This window comes from Zootoca vivipara, chromosome 1 (assembly GCF_965207765.1).
Source record: "Zootoca vivipara chromosome 1, rZooViv2.hap1.1, whole genome shotgun sequence".
Lineage (NCBI taxonomy): Eukaryota > Metazoa > Chordata > Lepidosauria > Squamata > Lacertidae > Zootoca > Zootoca vivipara.
Genome location: NC_142582.1, coordinates 26,407,863 through 26,426,949, shown reverse-complemented (window position 1 = coordinate 26,426,949; position 19,087 = coordinate 26,407,863). Strand labels below are relative to the sequence as shown.

The following is a 19,087-nucleotide window of genomic DNA, read 5'->3' as shown; positions in this document are numbered from 1 at the left end:
CAAAAATAAGCTTGTACAGAGATGTTTCTTCTATAACTATTTGCCTAGTCATATTCATATTCCTTGGTGTGGTATAACAGTATTATACTGTTTAACATGCACCAGTCACTAGAAAATTGCATCCAGTCATTAGTCATTGAAGAATCTATTTTCTCCACCCCGATTGATAAAAGCACATCTTAGTACCATAAACGCCATAGGTTTTTGTATGCTCTCCATGCAAAAAACAAAAACAAAAACAAAACAAAAAGGGGATGGGCGAGAAAGGAACGTAAAACTTACGCAAATGTAATGACAGTGAAATCCAGCCAGTTCCAGGGATCCCGAAGAAAGGTGAAACCATCTATACAAAATCCTCTTGCAAGTATTTTTACAAGTGATTCGAATGTATATATTCCTGTGAATGTATACCTGGGGGAAATGGTCAAAATATTCATTGTTAATTAAAATGTTGCGGTTTTAAATAAACAAATAAATCTGGGCAAACAAATCTTTTTCTAAGACTGTCAAGTCATCATTTGTCTCAGGTATCTGTTTTCAGAGCCATGCTGTCTTTGAAGATGGACTTTCCATTTAGCAATTAAGGGACAATGCCTGTTCATAGACCTAGCCCTCTATTGGTAGATCTGTTCCCCCTTTTGAACTGTCTAAGCTAGTGGCCATCACCTCTTGTGGCATAAATATAATTATACATAGCAGGAAGAAGGGTCCACTGCAACCACTGACAGCCCATTCCCTTGAGCGGCAAGTCTTCTTTAAGCATTAAAGTTACAATTAAGGAAAACGTATGCGTACGGACCTGGGCCACACCAAGTGGCCCATGTTCCCGACATCCAAGCATACAGTACAAAGGCAGCTTTGTTCTTAGACTTCCATATTGTGTAGAACCTTAAGCAGCAGGGGTTCTAGATTGTACAATGTATGTATGGGTAGAAGCTCCCTCCCTGCCTTCAGATGTTTGCACCGCATGTGTGGATGCCAGGAGGAGGGACTACTTGGCACAGCCCAGTTCCCTACATGTTCTCCTTATCTGTAAGTATAATGCCTGAACAGGCCTTGACTGTGCAAGAAGAGGTGGATCCCCTCCAGCTCTGCGCTCCTGTGAGCTCACTGCATCCTAGCCACGTTCTACAGGATGCAATCCTGAAATGAGTGGCTGAGAAGTATGAAAACAGTTTCACTACTTTAGCCAATGCCCTGCTGAGCTCAAGTTGGCAGGGCAGAAGTGAGGATGGAGATGGATTGAAGGCTCTTGCATTTCTCAAGACATTCCTGCTCTCTCTCCCTCTCTCTCTCTCTCTTGATGCATTTATGTTGGAAGGGGAAGAATATGTCTAATTTTTCCTCCTGGGGTGGTATTAGGGGCCCAGGAGACTCTTTGGATCTTTTCGATCCAAGCTGCTCCCTGGTACCTGCTCCCCAGCACTCTATCCCTTTTGGCCATACCAACACTAGAACTCTGATATTGGTTGGGCCAGAGCTTTGGAGGAGCCAGCAGAGAGAGGGAATCTCTGTCCCTGAGGAATGGATCTGATCTATCCTACGGCCTCCAGAATTCCCTTCCAGGGACCATCAAATTGCACCTTACATCTATCTTAAAAACGTTATTAGCTGCAGTAGAATTCAGTCCACAGCAAAGCATGCAAACATGCATATTAATAATATTCAACTTACTCTACATTCTTTGTCCATTCAGGAGGGTTACTTAGGGTCATAAATACACAGTTGGTCAAAATAGTGCACATAATGAGCATGCTGAATAATGTAGATTATATCATTAAGGAACATACAGCAGGAAATCATGATCAACAAAAACAATGGGATGTTCTGTTTTTATTAAATCAATACATTTGTTTAAAAAACTATGGGACAATACATTAACTTCTTATTTTTTAAAATCCAGGACTATAGTAAATGTGGATAAGGGCAGACATTATTTAGATAAGGGGAAACAATAGAATTCATTTCCACCAAGGACCATTACTCACTCGAGTTAATATTCCTTGGACAGAACTATCTCAGAACCCATGCAGATTATGCCTCAGGCAGCCACAGCAGAAACTGAGGCCTCTGAAAATTTGTTTTTTAATTAAAAAATATTGCAAGTAGCACAATCACTAAACGGTTGCAGATGTAGTGAAAATTCCAATAGCTTAGTCGAATATGGAAATATATAGAATGACCCCAGTAGAGCTTTCAAATCGTAAGAAAACAAGTGTACTCTATATGGGATGCTAATAGCAAAGTATTTTGAAAGGAAAGCTGTGATGTACATGCAGCTGCTGTGCAAAACCGGTGCTATCCATTGAAACTGCAAGTTCCAGCAAAATGAATGTAGATGCTGAAAGTCACAAAGTGGATAGGGTGTGCCAAAAATAGAAGAGTATTTGCATACAACATGGGTAGCTGATGGGGTGCCCTCTGGATGTTGCTGAACTCCATTTCCCATCATCCCTGACCATTGGCCATGCTGGCTGGGAATGATGGGAGCTGGAGTGCAACGACTTCTGTAAGGCGCCATGTTGGCCGCCCACGGCAAGAGTCAGATTTCTTCTGGCTCAACCTAAAAATAAATAAATTCCATCTTCAATTAATAAAAACATAAGAACATACAAATAGCCTGCGGGACCAGGCCAATGGACCATCGAATCCAGCATCCTGTTCTCACAGTGGCCAACCAGATGCCTGTGGGAAACTAGGAAGCAGAACATGAGCACAAGAGCCTTCTCCTCTCCCGTGGTTTCCAGCAACTGGTATTCAGAAGCATGGCTGCCTCCAACCATGAGTGGTAGCCATCGATAGCCCTCTCCTCTGTCTAATCCTCTGAAAGCCACTCAAGTTAGCAGACATCACTGTCGCCTGGGAGAGCAAGTTCCATAGTTGGACTCTGCGCTACAATGTTGAAAGTTCATTGTTTATCCATACACAACATAAACCACATGATGGCACCACAAACTTTGAATTTCCAAACCAAATATATTTCCTTCTACAAACTTAATTTTCCCTACTAAATTACATTCTTTTCTAGCTGCATTTTGTATCGTATTAGCCAACAGCACAGTGAGGTATATGTGAATAAAATATGTATCCTCACCAGGAAGACACTCCCACAATGCAAGCAATATATTGGTCTAACAAAGCGTCTTTTGATTCTGGATTTTTTTTTTTTGAGTTTTGTCAGCCAATGGGGACGGGAAAAGCACAATCTCAACCAGTCGAGCTTATTTTCTGAGCCAGTCGAATGCAAACCCTTATATTTCATTCAGCCAATGAGTTTACAAAAAGGTAGAAGCAGGTGTTTAAATTCTTTTCCTCACTGGAATTGGCGAGGCAAAAAATAAAAAAAAGTGTAATGTCGGTTGACTCTTTGAATTAGAATGGTGCAATCTAGCACTGATGCACTTGCAAAATGACAAATTTATGCCACTTGAATCTACCATTTGCAAAGTGATAAATTCATATGAATCTAAATGCTTCGTAATCTACACTTTAGGTTGTTAAAACCTATGCATGCCTATTGTGCCCAAACCTCCCCTTCAATATATCAAAAGTTTTCTTTCCTTATGAAACATACTTCAATTTTTCTGCCTCGTTCTCAGGGCACACCAGTCTTTTTTGCTGTTGTGGTGGGTGGGGGTGGGGCTTATCATAACATTATGAAGTGGTCATGAGTGACATTTGAGTTTTTTTTCTCCATTATCATTTCCCTTGAGCTTTATTTGAAACATGGGAGGCCTGGGAGACTGATTATCAAGCATCTTGGTACAGTAACACCTCTTATTACACTTTTTGTTTTTAAAATTGGATTGTCAGCAATAATAAAGCAAAGTACTGTAGAAGTACTTTGTTTCCAAGGGGAGCAGGGACTGGCAAGTCTGTCCATTTTGGTTTTGCCTGTTTCTTATTTTTTTTTCCCCATTCACCACATTTCCACATCATTTTGTGATTATTATTTTTAAAGTCTTCATGAAAATACACCAACATTTTATTACAATTTTATCCCACATGTTTGCATGCAATTTTGCCCAAGATGGATATTTTTGCAAAGCAATTTCCATTAATATAACAGTTCTATATTTTACCACAATATCTATTTTTACACACAATTTAGCCTAGTATATGACGATCATCCCCATTTTAATTAATTACCAGCACTTTACCCTAAAGCAGGTTGCAACAATTTAAAATGCAATATTAAAAACAGTTTAAATACTTGCAATTACACTGCAAAAACTCATTTGTTTCTGTTTTTGATGTATAAGGGAATAAGTTATTGTTAATTATACAAGCAGGAATTGTAAACTGGGCAGCTGAGAGAGAAGGGGAAAGGGAGGAGAAGAACAAGAATTAAATGGGAAAATGTGACATTTAAGATTATATATAAGGGTTGAAATGTGAATTGGGTTACAAATTTGTAATATAAAGCAGTAAATTGGGGAAAATAGGGACACAGCTAGGAAGGAGAGTGGGAAGTCAACTTTTAGGAAAAAATGTATTAAATTTGATGTAATTTGGTATTGATTGGTTAAAATTTGGAAAACTATTTGGCAAATATATAAATACATAAATACTTCCAATTACAAAAAACACAACCACAAATTCCAGGGTGGGATTGTTCATGCTACTTGGTTGGAGAACTGCACTGCAAAATTCAGAAAACTGGAATTTGAAGGAAGGCTGTGTTTTTGTTCTCATATTATTTCAGAAATTGTGGATTAGGTAGGAGAGATTTGTAAAGTGAAAGGAAGACCACTCACAAACACTTTTTGACCATTTTGAAATGTGGGGAAGTACAACAAATGTCTTGCATCCACCCAACCCATGAGAATTTCTCTCCCCCCCCCCCCAAATTCTCCCCCTTTCCTGATTTTGGAATTCAATTTATTTTGTCATAAAACTGGTGGAGAATGGTTGAAGCGCAGGAGAAGATTTTGGCACAGCATAGCACTGCATCAGGTGATTTCCTCTATCCAAAGTTGAAAGGCTTACAGTAGTGCAGAACGAATGATACAAATTTCTAGAATCTGCACGAAACTCTACTTTAAATCAATAGTTTATTGTGTAGAGAAAGTCTGCTAGTCTTAGCCGACTTACAACACAATCCTATGCATGTTTACTCAGGTGTAAGTTCTATTGCGTGCAGCGGGCCTTTCTCCTAGGTAAACGTGATTAGGATTGTAGCTTCAACAAGGTCTTCCAATGGTCGCTGTCTATGTACACCTGATTTGTCACTGATGAACCATACCAGGTAAACGAAGTAGTAATACATTTAGACAATTTCATGACCTAGGAAAATGCTGATGCTGCTGAACATCCTTCTCTATTTTGACAAAGCACTGGATACAGCATTAACATTAACTATCTGGCCACTCCCCCTCTGACTGGGCTTGCACTTGGGTGCTTAAATGGTAAGACTAGCATCTTCCAGGATCATGTTCTAAGGATACAACATTTTAAAGGATTTTATCAATGGTGTCATATTACAGTAGCTGAATGGCAATTCACACCAATTACATAGCACATAAAAGGTAAAGGTAAAGGGACCCCTGACCGTTAAGTCCAGTCGCAAACGACTCTGGGGTTGTGGTGTTCATCTTGCTTTACTGGCCGAGGGAACCAGCGTTTGTCCGCAGACAGTTTTTCTGGGTCATGTGGCCAGCATGACTAAGCCGCTTCTGGCGAAACCAGAGCAGTACACGGAAACACCGTTTACCTTCCTGCTCAAGCGGTACCTATTTATCTACCTGCCCTTTGACGTGCTTTCGGACTGCTAGGTTGGCAGGAGCTGGGACCGAGCAACGGGAGCTCACCCCGTGACGGGGATTTGAACCGCCGACCTTCCGATTGGCAAGCCCTAGGCTCAGTGGTTTAGATCACAGCGCCACCCACGTCCCCTACATAGCAGATATAAAGTTCAAAAGGTAATGTGGGTGCCAAAATGGCAAAACTGACCAGAAAGCTCAGGAACCAAGAAGACCAAAACCAAAATAAGGAATGGGAATTTTTTTTATAATTTATATTGGGGACCACTGTAAACAGATGAAAATATTAGCAGGATTGCAACAACACTTGCAATGTAACGGGTATTGTGGAGATAAAGAAGTTATAAAAAAATATGGAGTACTGGAAAAGATGCAGTAGAAAAGATTTAATTACAGAAGCCATGGAGGGGAAGGTGAGGAGTCCAGAGATTCAGAGGAATCTCTTAATTGTGGAAGTGTTGTGTTATTTTTATAATTTTATATTTGTAAAATAAAATAAAAAATATTTCAAAAACAAAACCACGCACACAAAAGGTAACGTGGGTGGCGCTGTGGTCCAAACCACTGAGCCTCTTGGGCTTGCCAATCAGAAGGTCAGTGGTTCGAATCTGCACGGCGGGATGAGATCCAGTTGCTCTGTCCCAGCTTCTGCCAACCTAGCAGTTCGAAAGCATACCAGTGTGAGTAGATAAATCGGTACTGCTGTGGCAGGAAGGCAAATGGCATTTCAATGCACTCTGGCACTCACCACGGTCCTCCGTGCACCAGTAGTGATTTAGCCATGCTGGCCACATGACCTGGAAAGCTGTCTTTGAACAAATGTCAGCTCCCTTGGCCTGAAAAGCGAGATGAGCGCCGCACCCCAGTCGCCTTTGACTGGACTTAACCGTTCAGGGGTCCTTTACCTTTACATTATACATTTCAATGCATGTGCATCTTACTCATGCAGAAGCTCCAATGACAGCTGTCACTGAGGTCAGTGTTAACCAGATTTGTGGGAGCACCATACGTACAGTAGAGCTTTGATGCCCAACTAGAGGAATGAAATAACCTGTGTGCTCAATTTGCTTTAAACTAATCTATTCCATAGGTATTTGTGACAGGGTAGGAAGGTGGTTTCAGAAAGTCCTTAGAGAATTTTGTTAAGCAAGTTTGAAACATTTTCATTTTAGACCTAATCATGTAAAGTAAGAAACAGGGATGGTCATGAGGCAACTGAAGAACACATTTGTAGATTGCTATCTTATGAAAACAAGTGAACAGTTTCAAAAACAACAACTGGAAAAGGATATGAATGTACCAAAATCTTAATAGATATTTTTCTAATAGGGTTGAAAGGAGTTAAAATGTATAGGGCAGGAGTGGCACTGAATCGGAAAATTGCCTTTCCTCTATTCAATACTATAAAAGTCTGGAAGAAAGAAGAAAAGGTGAGAGCAATTTAAAGCCATGCAGTTCTACAATCATCTTTCATTATTAATTCCCCCCAGTCCCCCAGTGATTAAAAAAACAAGGCACTATGCAAACATCCTTTCCTGTCAAAAGCTGTATTGTTATTACTTACCTGATAAACAGGACATTATTTACTATGTAAGAGTATTTGTTGCCCTTTGCAGATGCATTTTCCTCTTCATATTGTTGTTAGATCATTTGTTTGCTGTTCTACTCAAATGCCTTTTGGTAGAAAAGTTATTAGCTGGCTCACATTTTACAATGCATTTTGAAGAGCACCTCTTGCCTTGTGCGTGAAGGCCATCTCTGAGAACCTCCTATGGGGAGGGTCTTATGATGTTGCTGAATTCTACCTCTGTAGCCCTCTCCCCACACTTCCTCAAAGATTAACCTGAGAGGTACCCGAGCCATTTGGCATTCTGGACAAACTTGAAGACAACAAATCTTTCCCCTCCCATGTACACGAGTATACTGGTGTTTCAGTCTTTGGAGAGTTGCATACTCCTCAGAAGAGCAGAAACAGCCTCCATTAAGTGTTTGTGCTCTTTTAAAGGATGGGCAGAAACAGCCGCCATTAACTCTTTCTCCTCTGTACTCAAGCGCTGTAATGGGGGTCATTTCGGACTCACAACTGTCCATTGGAGGCGCAGGTTAATTCTGTGCCCAGGGCAGCTGGACAGCTCGATATGTCTACCAGCAGGCTGAGACCCTACCTGCCCGCAGACTGTCTTGCCAGAGTGGTGCATGCTCTAGCTATCTCCCGCTTTGACTACTGCAATGCACTCTACGTGGGGCTACCTTTGAAGATGACTCGGAAACTGCAATTAATCCAGAATACGGCAGCTAGACTGGTGACTGGGAGTGGCCGCCAAGACCATATAACACCAGTCCTGAAAGATCTTCATTGGCTCCCAGTACGTTTCCAAGCACAATTCAAAGTGTTGGTGCTGACCTTTAAAGCCCTAAATGGCCTTGGTCCTGTATACCTGAAGGAGCGTCTCCACCCCCATCGTCCAGCCCGGACACTGAGGTCCAGCGCCGAGGGCCTTCCGATGGTTCCCTCACTGCGAGAAGTGAGGTTACAGGGAACCAGGCAGAGGGTCTTCTTGTAGTAGCGCCTGCCCTGTGGAATGCACTCCCAGCAGATGTCAAAGCAATAAGCAACTATTTTACTTTTAAAAGACAACTGAAGGCGACCCTGTTTAGGGAAGTTTTTTATGTTTGCTGCTGTATTGTTTTTAATATTTGGTTGGAAGCTGCCCAGAGTGGCTGGGGAAACCCAACCAGATGGGAGGGGTATAAATAGTAAATTATTATTATTATTATTATTATTAAGAATAAGAATTAGGAAAGGGCTCTTTTTGCTATAGTATTTATTACTTTTTAAGCAACCATCCCATATTATTTGACTGCTTATGGTGGCAGTTTGGCACAGATTTGAATTGCCCATTTTGCATGCTGCTCCTTAACAAAACGTAGCTTTAAGAAATCAACCACAATGACTCCAGGGGAATTATTGGATGTAACAGGGAGCAGATATATCAGAATCCCAAAGTGCCTTTTTTGCACTCTTCATTTGATAAATCAAACTATGTGATGTCCGCTGCCTCCCTGGTGCCAGGGCAGGGATATTCTGAGGATACCATAGATATAACAGACACGACAGTTGGTGATTCACCATGCAAAGTGCCAGGACAAGCAGCCTCTGGGCACACTTAGAGTGCCTTGCTGGAGTTGCCCGCATGGTACAAGGAAAGGAAGCCTCTGAATGTACACAGAGGGTTGTGTTCGCTGTTAGTCATACCCTGAGTAGATCCATTCAAATAAAAATGGCTCAGGACCATTAATTTCAATGGCGCTACAATGAGTAGTCAATAGTGGGATACAACCTAAAGTGGCCTGTCCCCAAGGAGAAATGTAGTCACCAAGTCACTTGCATGGTACAAGAGAAGGGAGCCTCTGGGCATGCACTGAGCACAATAAAACTAACTGAGCATTAGTTAGTTATGAGCAAACTTCTGGTACATCAATAAATTTGCAGGAATTCATTTATTTATTTAAAGGCATGACGTGGGCATCAAAAGGGGAGGGAGCAAAGAAACTAATGTGCCTCTGTGTGTAAATCTGGCAATGATTTAACAGCTGCTCATGCTGTCTACTGAGCATGCAGGTATGGATGCTTGCAAAGCAATGTCTACAAAAGTGCTTCAAAGGCTGACGTGTGCATACACAGCCTGAGGAAGCATCATTTGAGTCAAATGCAATACAGTATTGCATATCAACATGAGAAGGCATATGCACCTTCCTCGTAATGATAACATGAACATATCTTGCTGAGTTGGGAATTTCCCTTTCCAGTTTCAAAGAGGAGAAACAGGTATGCAGGGTAAACAAACCCATCACCCCCTCTAAAAGGTTTTGCTTCTTCCAAACCGGTAGAATTTGTTTGCTCTGTGAAAATGTCCTTGGACAATTTAACGATAGTAATTAGCAACGGAATAACTAACCCAGGAGAATACCTTGCCACAGCTGTTGTTCCTGTGTCCATGCAACCAGCATAGGTGAGGAAATTCATAACTAACCAAAGGAAGGAATGTTTCTTATACTCACTAGGGTTTTAGAATGGCAGTCCTTCCCAGTCCTATCTTGAGATGCCTAGTACCGAATCTGGGATCTTGTGTTAGCACAGTAAGTATTCGACCACTGAACAATTATCCATTGCCAAGTTTACTGTATTGGTTTCCCTAGCATGCTTGTACAGTTTGACTATTTCAAAATTTCAAGCATCATTTCCCCCTATAATGTCCTTAAAATTTCAGGAGAGAATAAGTGCCATGTACAAGCCAGCATTCCATAGATCAGGTGTGGAACCCATAACTAGCTGCTTTGTATGTGCATGCACAGAACATCCTTAACATTATTTCATTTTTCACGAGGAATCTTTTTGATTGCTGTGATTTGACCATGCCATCTGACCAAGCTGCCTTTTGTTTCAGTGAGCACATTCTTCTTTATTTCAGTTAGACAAGCTACCCAGGGAAGGAGCATGATGTGTACCTCACAAGAGGTACCACACCTCTCCTAACACCCCACCCCCAACCCCACACTCAGCTTTCACCTGTGGCTCCTAGAAGCTGTCAACATGTGACAGAGGCCACATCTCAGGAAACGGCTTCGACAGGTTGGCTAAACCAGGTGAGGATGGCTGATGAATACAGGCTCCAGCGGATTGAGCAGACAAGACTAACAATGGGCCCAATGGTCAAGAAGGTGACTTCTGCTTGTGCTGCAGAGGGAAATGAGGGGCTGATGGGGCTTGTCAACCTGAGAAGGTAGCCCATCTAGGAGAAGGAAAACTCTGATCCTAAACTTCCACTGCCTTGCAGGATATCTTTGGGAGAAGAAAAGGCTAAGGAGTAAAAACCTACACAAGTTTGGAGCGGAGTCCATAAGGCAGTTGGACGGCGCCTTGTACGCCTCCTTCTGGCAACTCCTGCAGCCAAGCTGGTGCCTAACGTACAGTGGTACCTCTACTTACAAATAACTCTACTTTCGAATGTTTCTACTTACAAACGGAGCTCCGTCCGCCATCTTGGGTGCGGTTTAGATAGGATTTTTTCTACTTACGAATTTTTAGATAGGGTTGCTTCGACTTACGATTTTTTTCTCCCAATGCATTCCTATGGGATTCGACTTACATTTTTTTCGACTTACGAATGTGCGTTCGGGAACGCATTAAATTCGTACGTAGAGGTACCACTGTACTGTTCTGCTTTCCTTTGGACTACATCAGTGAGACCGAAAGAGAGGTCTTGTCATCTGGGCAGCCCAGGACCTCCATACACAGCGCCCAGTCTAATGGTTTTTTTTTTTTAAAAAAAACAACAACTGCTGCTGTTATTCATTCATTCATTCATTTAGATGTAGAATAATTGTTGCCATCAAACAATTCAACCACCCAGCTAATCAGTGGTCTCAGAAAATATGAGAAGCTAATAACCAGTCATTTGGTCTATGGAACAGTGTTTGTTTGTGTGTGTGTTAGTCATCACTGTTGTCTCCCGCCAGCTTTTTGCTAGATAATTTTCCAGCAGAGTTAAAATACGAATAGTTTTTGATGTACGGTTAGAGCAAATGATTACTGTAACATCCTTGCAGTGCAATCAATTGCCCTCACCCAGAAATGCTGGTTTTCAAAGCCTGGTAGATCACAAGAAACAGAGATCCCAGAAAGACACGCAGGAAAATTGTAGGTTGTGTGCCTGACTGCAGGGAAAAGGGAAAGGAAAGGGACAGTGTAAAGTGCTTGATATGAAACACTCACTTTTTGGTTAAGATAAAATGGGTCCAGGTCTTCCAAGGGAGTAGCCACCATGCCAGGAGGTATGTCTCCATAAATAAATGGCAGTGATTTTCCAGCCTCCAAGTCACTACTGGGCTTCGGGCCATTTTCGTCGTCGTCTTTACGGTCTGGTTTGGGATGCTTAGCCTTCTCTGCAGCAATGCGTTGCTCAATAGCTGCAAGAGACTCTCTAGTGAAGTAGTGGAAGCTGTCAGGTCCTGGTGGTACAAGCACTGGCTGCTCCATCTTTTCATCCTGCTCATTTTAATTACCATTTATTCTCCTGCATAAGGAAGTACTGCATAAGGAAATGGGCAGGAAGGAAAGGAAGGAAGGAAGGAAGGAAGGAAGGAAGGAAGGAAGGAAGGAAAAGACAAAGAACAGAAATTACTAAGCAGGGAAGGAACACTTCCTCCACCGACTCTTTTTGATGCAAACAAAATCTTGCAAACAAACGACAGTACTACATTGTTAAAAAGAACTTTCAAAAGAATGAGCCTTTGGACTTCCAAGACGCAATCCATCAACCTGCCTTGCTGCTGTGCATTCTCCATTTCCTTCAGTGAGATTCGCCTGTGGTTCAGAACGCTATCTGTTTTTCCTCTGGCAGGACTTCCGGACCATCAATTATTATTTATTTACTACCCTTTGTTAAATTGATATACTGCCCTATACAGTATACCTGCAGGTCTCAGGGCGGTTCACAAGATAACATCAGACTATAAAAACCACAAAATACGTAATCAAAATAGAACAAAACAACCCAATAACCCAATTTTGATGGGTGGCATAACCAATCAAAATCGATCGGATGAAGCTTTTCCCGGCATGCAGATCTAATGATGGGGAAATTGTGAAATTTCTGCTTGTTGCGGAGCTGTCAAAACACACAGGGACCTTACCATAGGGTTCTCATATAGGCCCACTGGAATGAATGGAGATTGCCCCGCAGCAATGCAGAATAGTTTCGTGTCCTAAAAATAGATTATTGATATGTCAGCTACTTGAGACAAAGCACTGAGCCGTTCCAAAAGCTATTTGATCTTTTTTTAAAATAAATAAATAAATAAAAATCCAGGCAAACTGAAGTGTTATTGGAGGGCACAGCGTTTTACTGCAAGCAATATTTTATTAATTACGAAAAATAAGAATGCTATCCTGCTGCAGAATCCTAGGGGGAACGCATTGGTTAATTAACAAAAGGGTCTAATTCAGTGACTTCTCGGAGCACTTGATTTCAGCTTTGTTGATCCTGTGAAGATATTTTCAGAATCAGGTCAGAGCAAAACCCAGCCTTGCATTCTCCTCTGCAAAATGTGCAGGCAGAAAAAATGCAGCAGATAGTTGGGGGTTGGGGTGGAGAAACCATGTTTCCACTACAGTATGTGGCTCTTGCAGAGTACTCCTGAGAGCCCAGATGCTTGTTATAGTTGGAAACCGCAGCATATGCTCTTAATTCCTTTTAATGGATTTGATATTTTGGAAATATGCTTAAGAGCGGAAAGAGATGAAACAGAGTCACAAATACCGTATGCAGCCAAAAAAATCAGCATGGTAACAGAGGGAGGTGGGGTGGGGGAAACACCAAGTGCCGAGGAAAACTGCTTATGGGGCACCTTTTGTGCTGCTGAGTGATTTCTTTATTATTTCTGGTTTTTGCAGGCTGGGTTTTCAAATGTGAATTTGGACAGAGAAGAGCGTACCCTCCCCACCCCCACCTCCTCCGAGAGACTAAAGCGTCTGCAGTCTCCACCCATTGGCAGGATGCCTTGAAGAAGGCCTGCTCGCTAGTGCCAGACCTAATACACTGGGGCAAAAGCAGGAGATGAAGAACAGCAGAGCAGTGCAAAAGGAAGAGAGGGAGATAGAAGGTATGAGCAGAGCAGGGAAGGGATGCTGGATCAGAAGGATGGAAGCGTGTGCCAATTCATTTTAAAGGCATGGGGAAGCATCAGAGAGAGAGACACGGGTATCTCTGGAGAGGGGAAAGGAGGGAAGAGATAAAAGAGGAGATGAATGACAGGAAAGAGGGAGTGAGAAGAGAAAAGGTATTTTCAGTTGTGTAAGAGAAAGAAAAAAGCAAATTGTTGGAACGTTCAATGAAAAAGACACAGAACTTCCAAGCAGAAAGACCAGTGAGGTATTAGAATGATTCAGGGGGGAAAGGGGGCGTCGAAAACTGTCTTTTGGTTGTGAACATTTTCTTTGACGTCAAATTGCAAAACAAAGAAAGGAAGGAAGATCTGCAGGGAAACCACTGAAAATCTTTGTTTTGTTGCAAGGGTTGGGGGGAAAGGGTTGGTTTTTTTGGGGTTTTTTGCTTAATGGCAAAAGGAAAATCCCTACACTGCAAAAACAAAACAAAAAAACCAGCTAATGGATCCTTAATGCACATGCAAAGTAAATAAAGCCTGAATTTCAAAGGTCTCCTTTGACCATGTCTGTTAAGTAGATGAATCCCAATATACTTCAGGTTTAACATCTGAATTGACATTTAAAGGACTATATAAGGGTGGTTCACTTCAAACAGGGATTCCAACTTTTCTAGATGGATTATAAACCAGATGGAATTAGTAAACCCTATATATTACGAGACTACCTGAATTTTCACATGGAGACAGTAATAGTATAATTGGTTTAGGAGTTTTGCAAATGTCCCAGTTACATATATCAATCATTTTAGAAACTCATACAAATTCATACTTTTTTGTGGGGGTGGGGAGGGGGTGGAATATGGACTTGTAATAGAACAGAAACGCCACTACAATTTGCCAAAAGATCAGCAGTATTGGTTGAAAAAAAATCAAGCTACATGTGAGCATTGTTAAAAAGAATACAGTTTACTTCTATACTCACAAGCACAAACTGACAATAGGATGGAATTGGTTGCCCTAAAACTCTTAACACAGATTTTATTCATTATTATTTTTAAGTAACAAGGCATGACTCAAAATTTGGAACCTTTCTTGGTGATGATACAAGGTTCCTGGCAGCCATTGGTGCATGAAAGGATGGGTCAGCACTCTTGGTTGGCTGTGACCATTGTTCCAAGGTGGCCTTATAGGAAGCACTTTGCTTCTTCTGTTCATGCTACAGTATCAGAGAATGGTGCAAAAGGGAGGTATAGAAGGAAGGAAGAGAGGAGGAAGGATGATGTTGCAGATGTTCAAAGTCCTGGAACAGAGAATCCGGCCTCATTCACACACATTGTGCTTGTGTTAAAAGTGCCAACACTAAGACTGGGGAGTGGGAGTCTACACACAGCACACTACAGAGGGTGGAGTGGGGTGGGTGGGTAGCCCTATTTGATGTAGGTCATAGGCTCCCAAGTTGGGTTTACCCTTAAATGCACTCCCAGCAGGAGGGCTGGAGTGGAATAATATGACTTACCCAATGCCTATGCCAAACTGTTCACATGTGTAATCAATAAACGTTGTGGCCTATTTTACCCCAAAAACTATATGCTGCTGTCTTGTCTGGCTAGTTACTCTCTGGGAACTGCAGGGTCATGGGGTCTTGGCATGCAATGGAGAATCTGGCCTCATTCGCCCATGTTGTGTCTGTGTGAAAAGTGACAACACACTACAGGGGGTGAGCTCTCTTGACCTAGAACAGGCACCCCCAAACTACGGCCCTCCAGATGTTTTGGCCTACAACTCCCATGATCCCTAGCTAACAGGACCAATGGTCAGGGGTGATGGGAACTGTAGTCCAAAACATCTGGAGGGCCGAAGTTTGGGGATGCCTGACCTAGAAGATAACATTATTTTCCCTGCTGGCTGAGCCAAACTAGACAGGACGTTGTTGTTGTTGTTGTTGTTGTTGTTGTTGTTGTTGTTGTTGTTGTTAGTAAACCCCACTACAGCTGCTATCAGCCCCAGGAAGAAAGCTTCATTTGCCGGTAAGGGCAGTTTCCTTTCAGGAGCAAAGAGCAGATTTGTTGGCGAGTAGAAATTTCCATCAGGACTGTGGTGAATGGGTAAGATTGCTGTCATACCAGTACTGATTATCTTCTTTCATCCTCCACACAGCTGCTATTTACAAGGAGCAGCCAAGGCAAACTCAACACAATCACACATTTAATGTCACATTTAGCTTGGTCCTCTGTATTAGCTTGGTAGTTCTTTTATGCCTGTGTAACTGTGCAAACTGCTATGTACGCTAATGGTATCACTTAAATACTAAATGCAGAGAGGATCAGTTCACCCAAACAAGCATTACTTCTTTTACTCATTCAGTTGTATCCTTGGAAATACAGTCAAACACACACACGTATAGGAGTAATACAGTAGACCCTGGCTGCATCTTCACAGCTATAAAAAAAACACTCTGAAAATGCTCTGGGGAAAAACCATTTTAAAGCTCACAATGGAAAATTTCATAGAGTCCTATTCAGCTCCACATCGCCATCTTGTGCCACAGTGTTACAACGCGTTTATAACATTTTATTTTTACTAATGTAGCCGAGTCCCCTGTGAAATCAATTTAAGTCCACTGATCTCAGTGGGTCTAATCTGAGCATGGCTTGGATATTGCCTGCATGTTGAAGAAATGCTAGAAAAGGATCCGATTTAAATATCACAACTAGATTTTCACTTTGCACATAATAATGAGGAAAGCACATTCATCGCATATTGTCTTAGAAAAACCGAACTCATCATAGCTTTCTAATTTATTAACATTTCTTATATGCTTAGTTCTGCCTCCAGTAAACTACAATGAAATGCTGCGCATCACTGTTTCCTTGCCTCACTTCCAGCAATTAACACATAACATCGTTGGTGTCAAGAGTAATGATCATCATAACAAGGTACCCAGCCTCTCTAAAACCTGAGCTACAATTGGCATCTAAACAGTTATTACCTGCCAAGTACAGTCCTCTTCCTTACATCTAGGACATATGGTGTGCACCGGTGATGACCCTGGAGCCTGAGAATTACTGGCAGAGATCACCCTTTTGTGAAAAAGCTTCCTGCACTCTTTTATGGCCAACCAACCCAAAATATGTTGTGTTTATAATGGGTACTGAAAAAGATACCCTTTGACCATTCAGGGTTGTTGTTTTTTGCAGGCAATAGTTTCATTTATTATTGTTTCTTTAAAGCATCTTTAACCCAGCTGGAAAGGCTCCCAAAGCAGCTTACATAAAATCAGTAAGCAAGAAGGCAGTCCCTGCCTGCTTAGAATCTGCAAAATGAAAAGGGAATCAGGTGGGAAGAAGAAAACAAACCCATCTCAGAAACCAGTTCTTAAAATTCCAAAGTTTTCAGAACAGCCAGCTTGAAAAGAAACAATTCAAGAAGAAGAAAAGCCAAAGGGAGCTGTTCCTTCAGCAGAGCCAATGAGGTGTCTCCTGCTTGTCTTCTCTCCCCCTGCTGTAGCCTGATGGAATGCCTGCTGCCCAAAGTTGCAGATCTGAAAGTATTTGCTTGCTAAGAATCACTTTTAAAGTAGCACTTAGTTTAAAGAAACAATGCCCAGCAAATTTAGCATCAGCTTCAGGGCTGATGTATTTTCCTTCCCTTGTCAGGTGTATGTCAGAGGAAGAAAGCCTTTCTCGATTCACCCATGATATGCCCCTTTCCGCCTGCTTCCATCAGAGCATCAACAGCAGTGGAGGGATAGATGGCTGCAACAAGGTCTCTGAGGACAGACTACTTCCTTCACCCATGAAGAGGGAGGTCTGCAATAACCTATGGTGCCTGGAATACCTTCCCAAGGACTGTAGGATTGCACCCTTAATGATGTTCCCTGACAACATGTATCTGAAACCATGACAGTATACATAACAATATTACATTACTAAACTACAGTTTTTTCTCTCTCTCTATCTATGAAAAGGGTGTTGTTTTTCTGCCTCACATACTCAGTTCCTCTTGTAGTCTGAAGCTGATCACCAATGATTTATTTGGGCAACAGAAATCTGTTACAGTAAGCAGTCCTTACTCTATATCAGGCATCCCCAGACTTCGGCCCTCCAGATGTTTTGGACTACAATTCCCATCTTCCCCGACCACTGGTCCTGTTAGCTAGGGATCATGGGAGTTGTAGGCCAAAACATCTGGAGGGCCGCAGTTTGGGGATGCCTGCTCTATATCCTTCTGTTTGCCATTGCCCTGTGTTATATATTATGGTTTTCTCTTTTGGCTAAAAGTTGATAAATCAGGGCAAACAGAAAGCAAACACAAGCTGCTGTTTCGAAAAGCTATAAAAACAAACAGGGAAGAGTGCTAATATCATTTAATTAGGTAGAGGTTTTGCCCCAGGTGCTCATAAAGTTTCTATATCTGGGTGGTTTAACATTCTGCCATTTTATAATTATTGTATTTGTGTGTGTGTGTGTGTGTGTTTTCTTGTTTTCTGAGTCACTTTGGAATTGAAGAGCAGGACAGAAATGAATTAAATCTTCCTATATACATAAAAATGTAAGGTTGTCATTGTGCAGTCTCCATTGGATGATTTGCTGTGCCTCATCACAGCAGGAAGTCAGGATGGGGTAAGGGAGCAAAGGAAGGGTGCACAACATCAGGGCCATGGAATGGGAGTGAGAAGGGAGAAACATTGACAGGCAAAAGTGGTGGTTTGAGTAAAGCAGGATGGAGCAAACTGAGAGGGAAATGGCAGCTTGAAACAACAGCAAAGGTTTGAGTAAATACCTTCATATATTGGAACATTTGTGGGCTCCGAATCCTTTATCTCTCACACATGAGGCAGCTGAGGAATGGAAGAGGAAGAAGTTTGAGTACAGTAGGAAGGGAGAAACACTGAAAGGAAAAAAAGTGGCTGTTTTGAATAGCAGAAGTTTGAGTAAAGTGGAGGTGGAAAAATGCTGAGGGGAAAATGGCAAGTTTCAAACGATGACAGAGGTTTGAGTAAAGCAGTGATGGAGTGACGCAGAGAGAAATGGTGGTTTTAAATAATAGCAGAAGGTTGAATAAAGCAGGGTTGGAGAAATGCTGAGAGAAAAAGTGGCGATTTAAAACAATGGCAGAGGATTGAGTAGAGTCAGCAGCAGGTGACACGAGGGGCAGTTTAAAACAGGGTTTGAGTACAATGAGAAGGAAGTTGGAAAAGGCTTTCAATGTTAGCTTTCTGGGTGTTAGCTTCTGCATTGTACCATCTCTGCTATTTCTCACTGTTTTCGTTTTTTTTATATAAAAAAAACTGTGCTCCTCCATCTCTGCTTTCCTCAAATCTCTGCTGTTGTTCAAAACCACATTTTCATCTCAGTGTTCTTCCACTTAGGTTTTACTCAAACTTCTACCACTGTTTAAGTACAGTGGGGAAATGGCTGCTTTAAAATTCTCCCTCTTCCATTTATCAAAAGCTTCATGTGTGAGATACACAGGATGCAGAGCCCTCAAATATTCTATAGTACCTTCCCACAATGTATTTCACTCCTGGTACTATGTGTTGTCTTCGGCATGAAGCTACAGATTCAACGTAGAGTGGCTGGGGGAACCCGGCCAGATGGGCAGGGTATAAATAATAATTATTATTATTATTATTATTATTATTATTATTATTATTA

The 19,087-nt window shown here is 41.8% G+C and overlaps 1 protein-coding gene across 5 annotated transcripts in view; it reads right to left on the bottom strand.

The window, feature by feature from the left end:
• The window catches only part of LOC118093592 (sodium channel protein type 1 subunit alpha), a 55,090-nt gene extending 43,236 nt beyond the window's left edge, over positions 1 to 11,854 (bottom strand). For 4 of the 5 annotated variants that reach the window (XM_088660876.1, XM_088660888.1, XM_035133030.2 and 1 more), the window contains exons 1-4: positions 11,539 to 11,854; positions 7,055 to 7,173; positions 1,675 to 1,764; positions 283 to 411 (exon numbers count right to left, since the gene is read on the bottom strand). In XM_088660876.1, coding sequence (XP_088517002.1) covers positions 283 to 411; positions 1,675 to 1,764; positions 7,055 to 7,173; positions 11,539 to 11,802 — 602 coding nt within the window. In that variant the 5' untranslated portion in view covers positions 11,803 to 11,854. Of the gene's footprint in view, positions 1 to 282; positions 412 to 1,674; positions 1,765 to 7,054; positions 7,174 to 11,538 lie in introns of those variants that run through there. The other variant, XM_088660870.1, reaches the window with a different exon arrangement.
• Between the last annotated feature and the right edge of the window lie 7,233 nt (positions 11,855 to 19,087).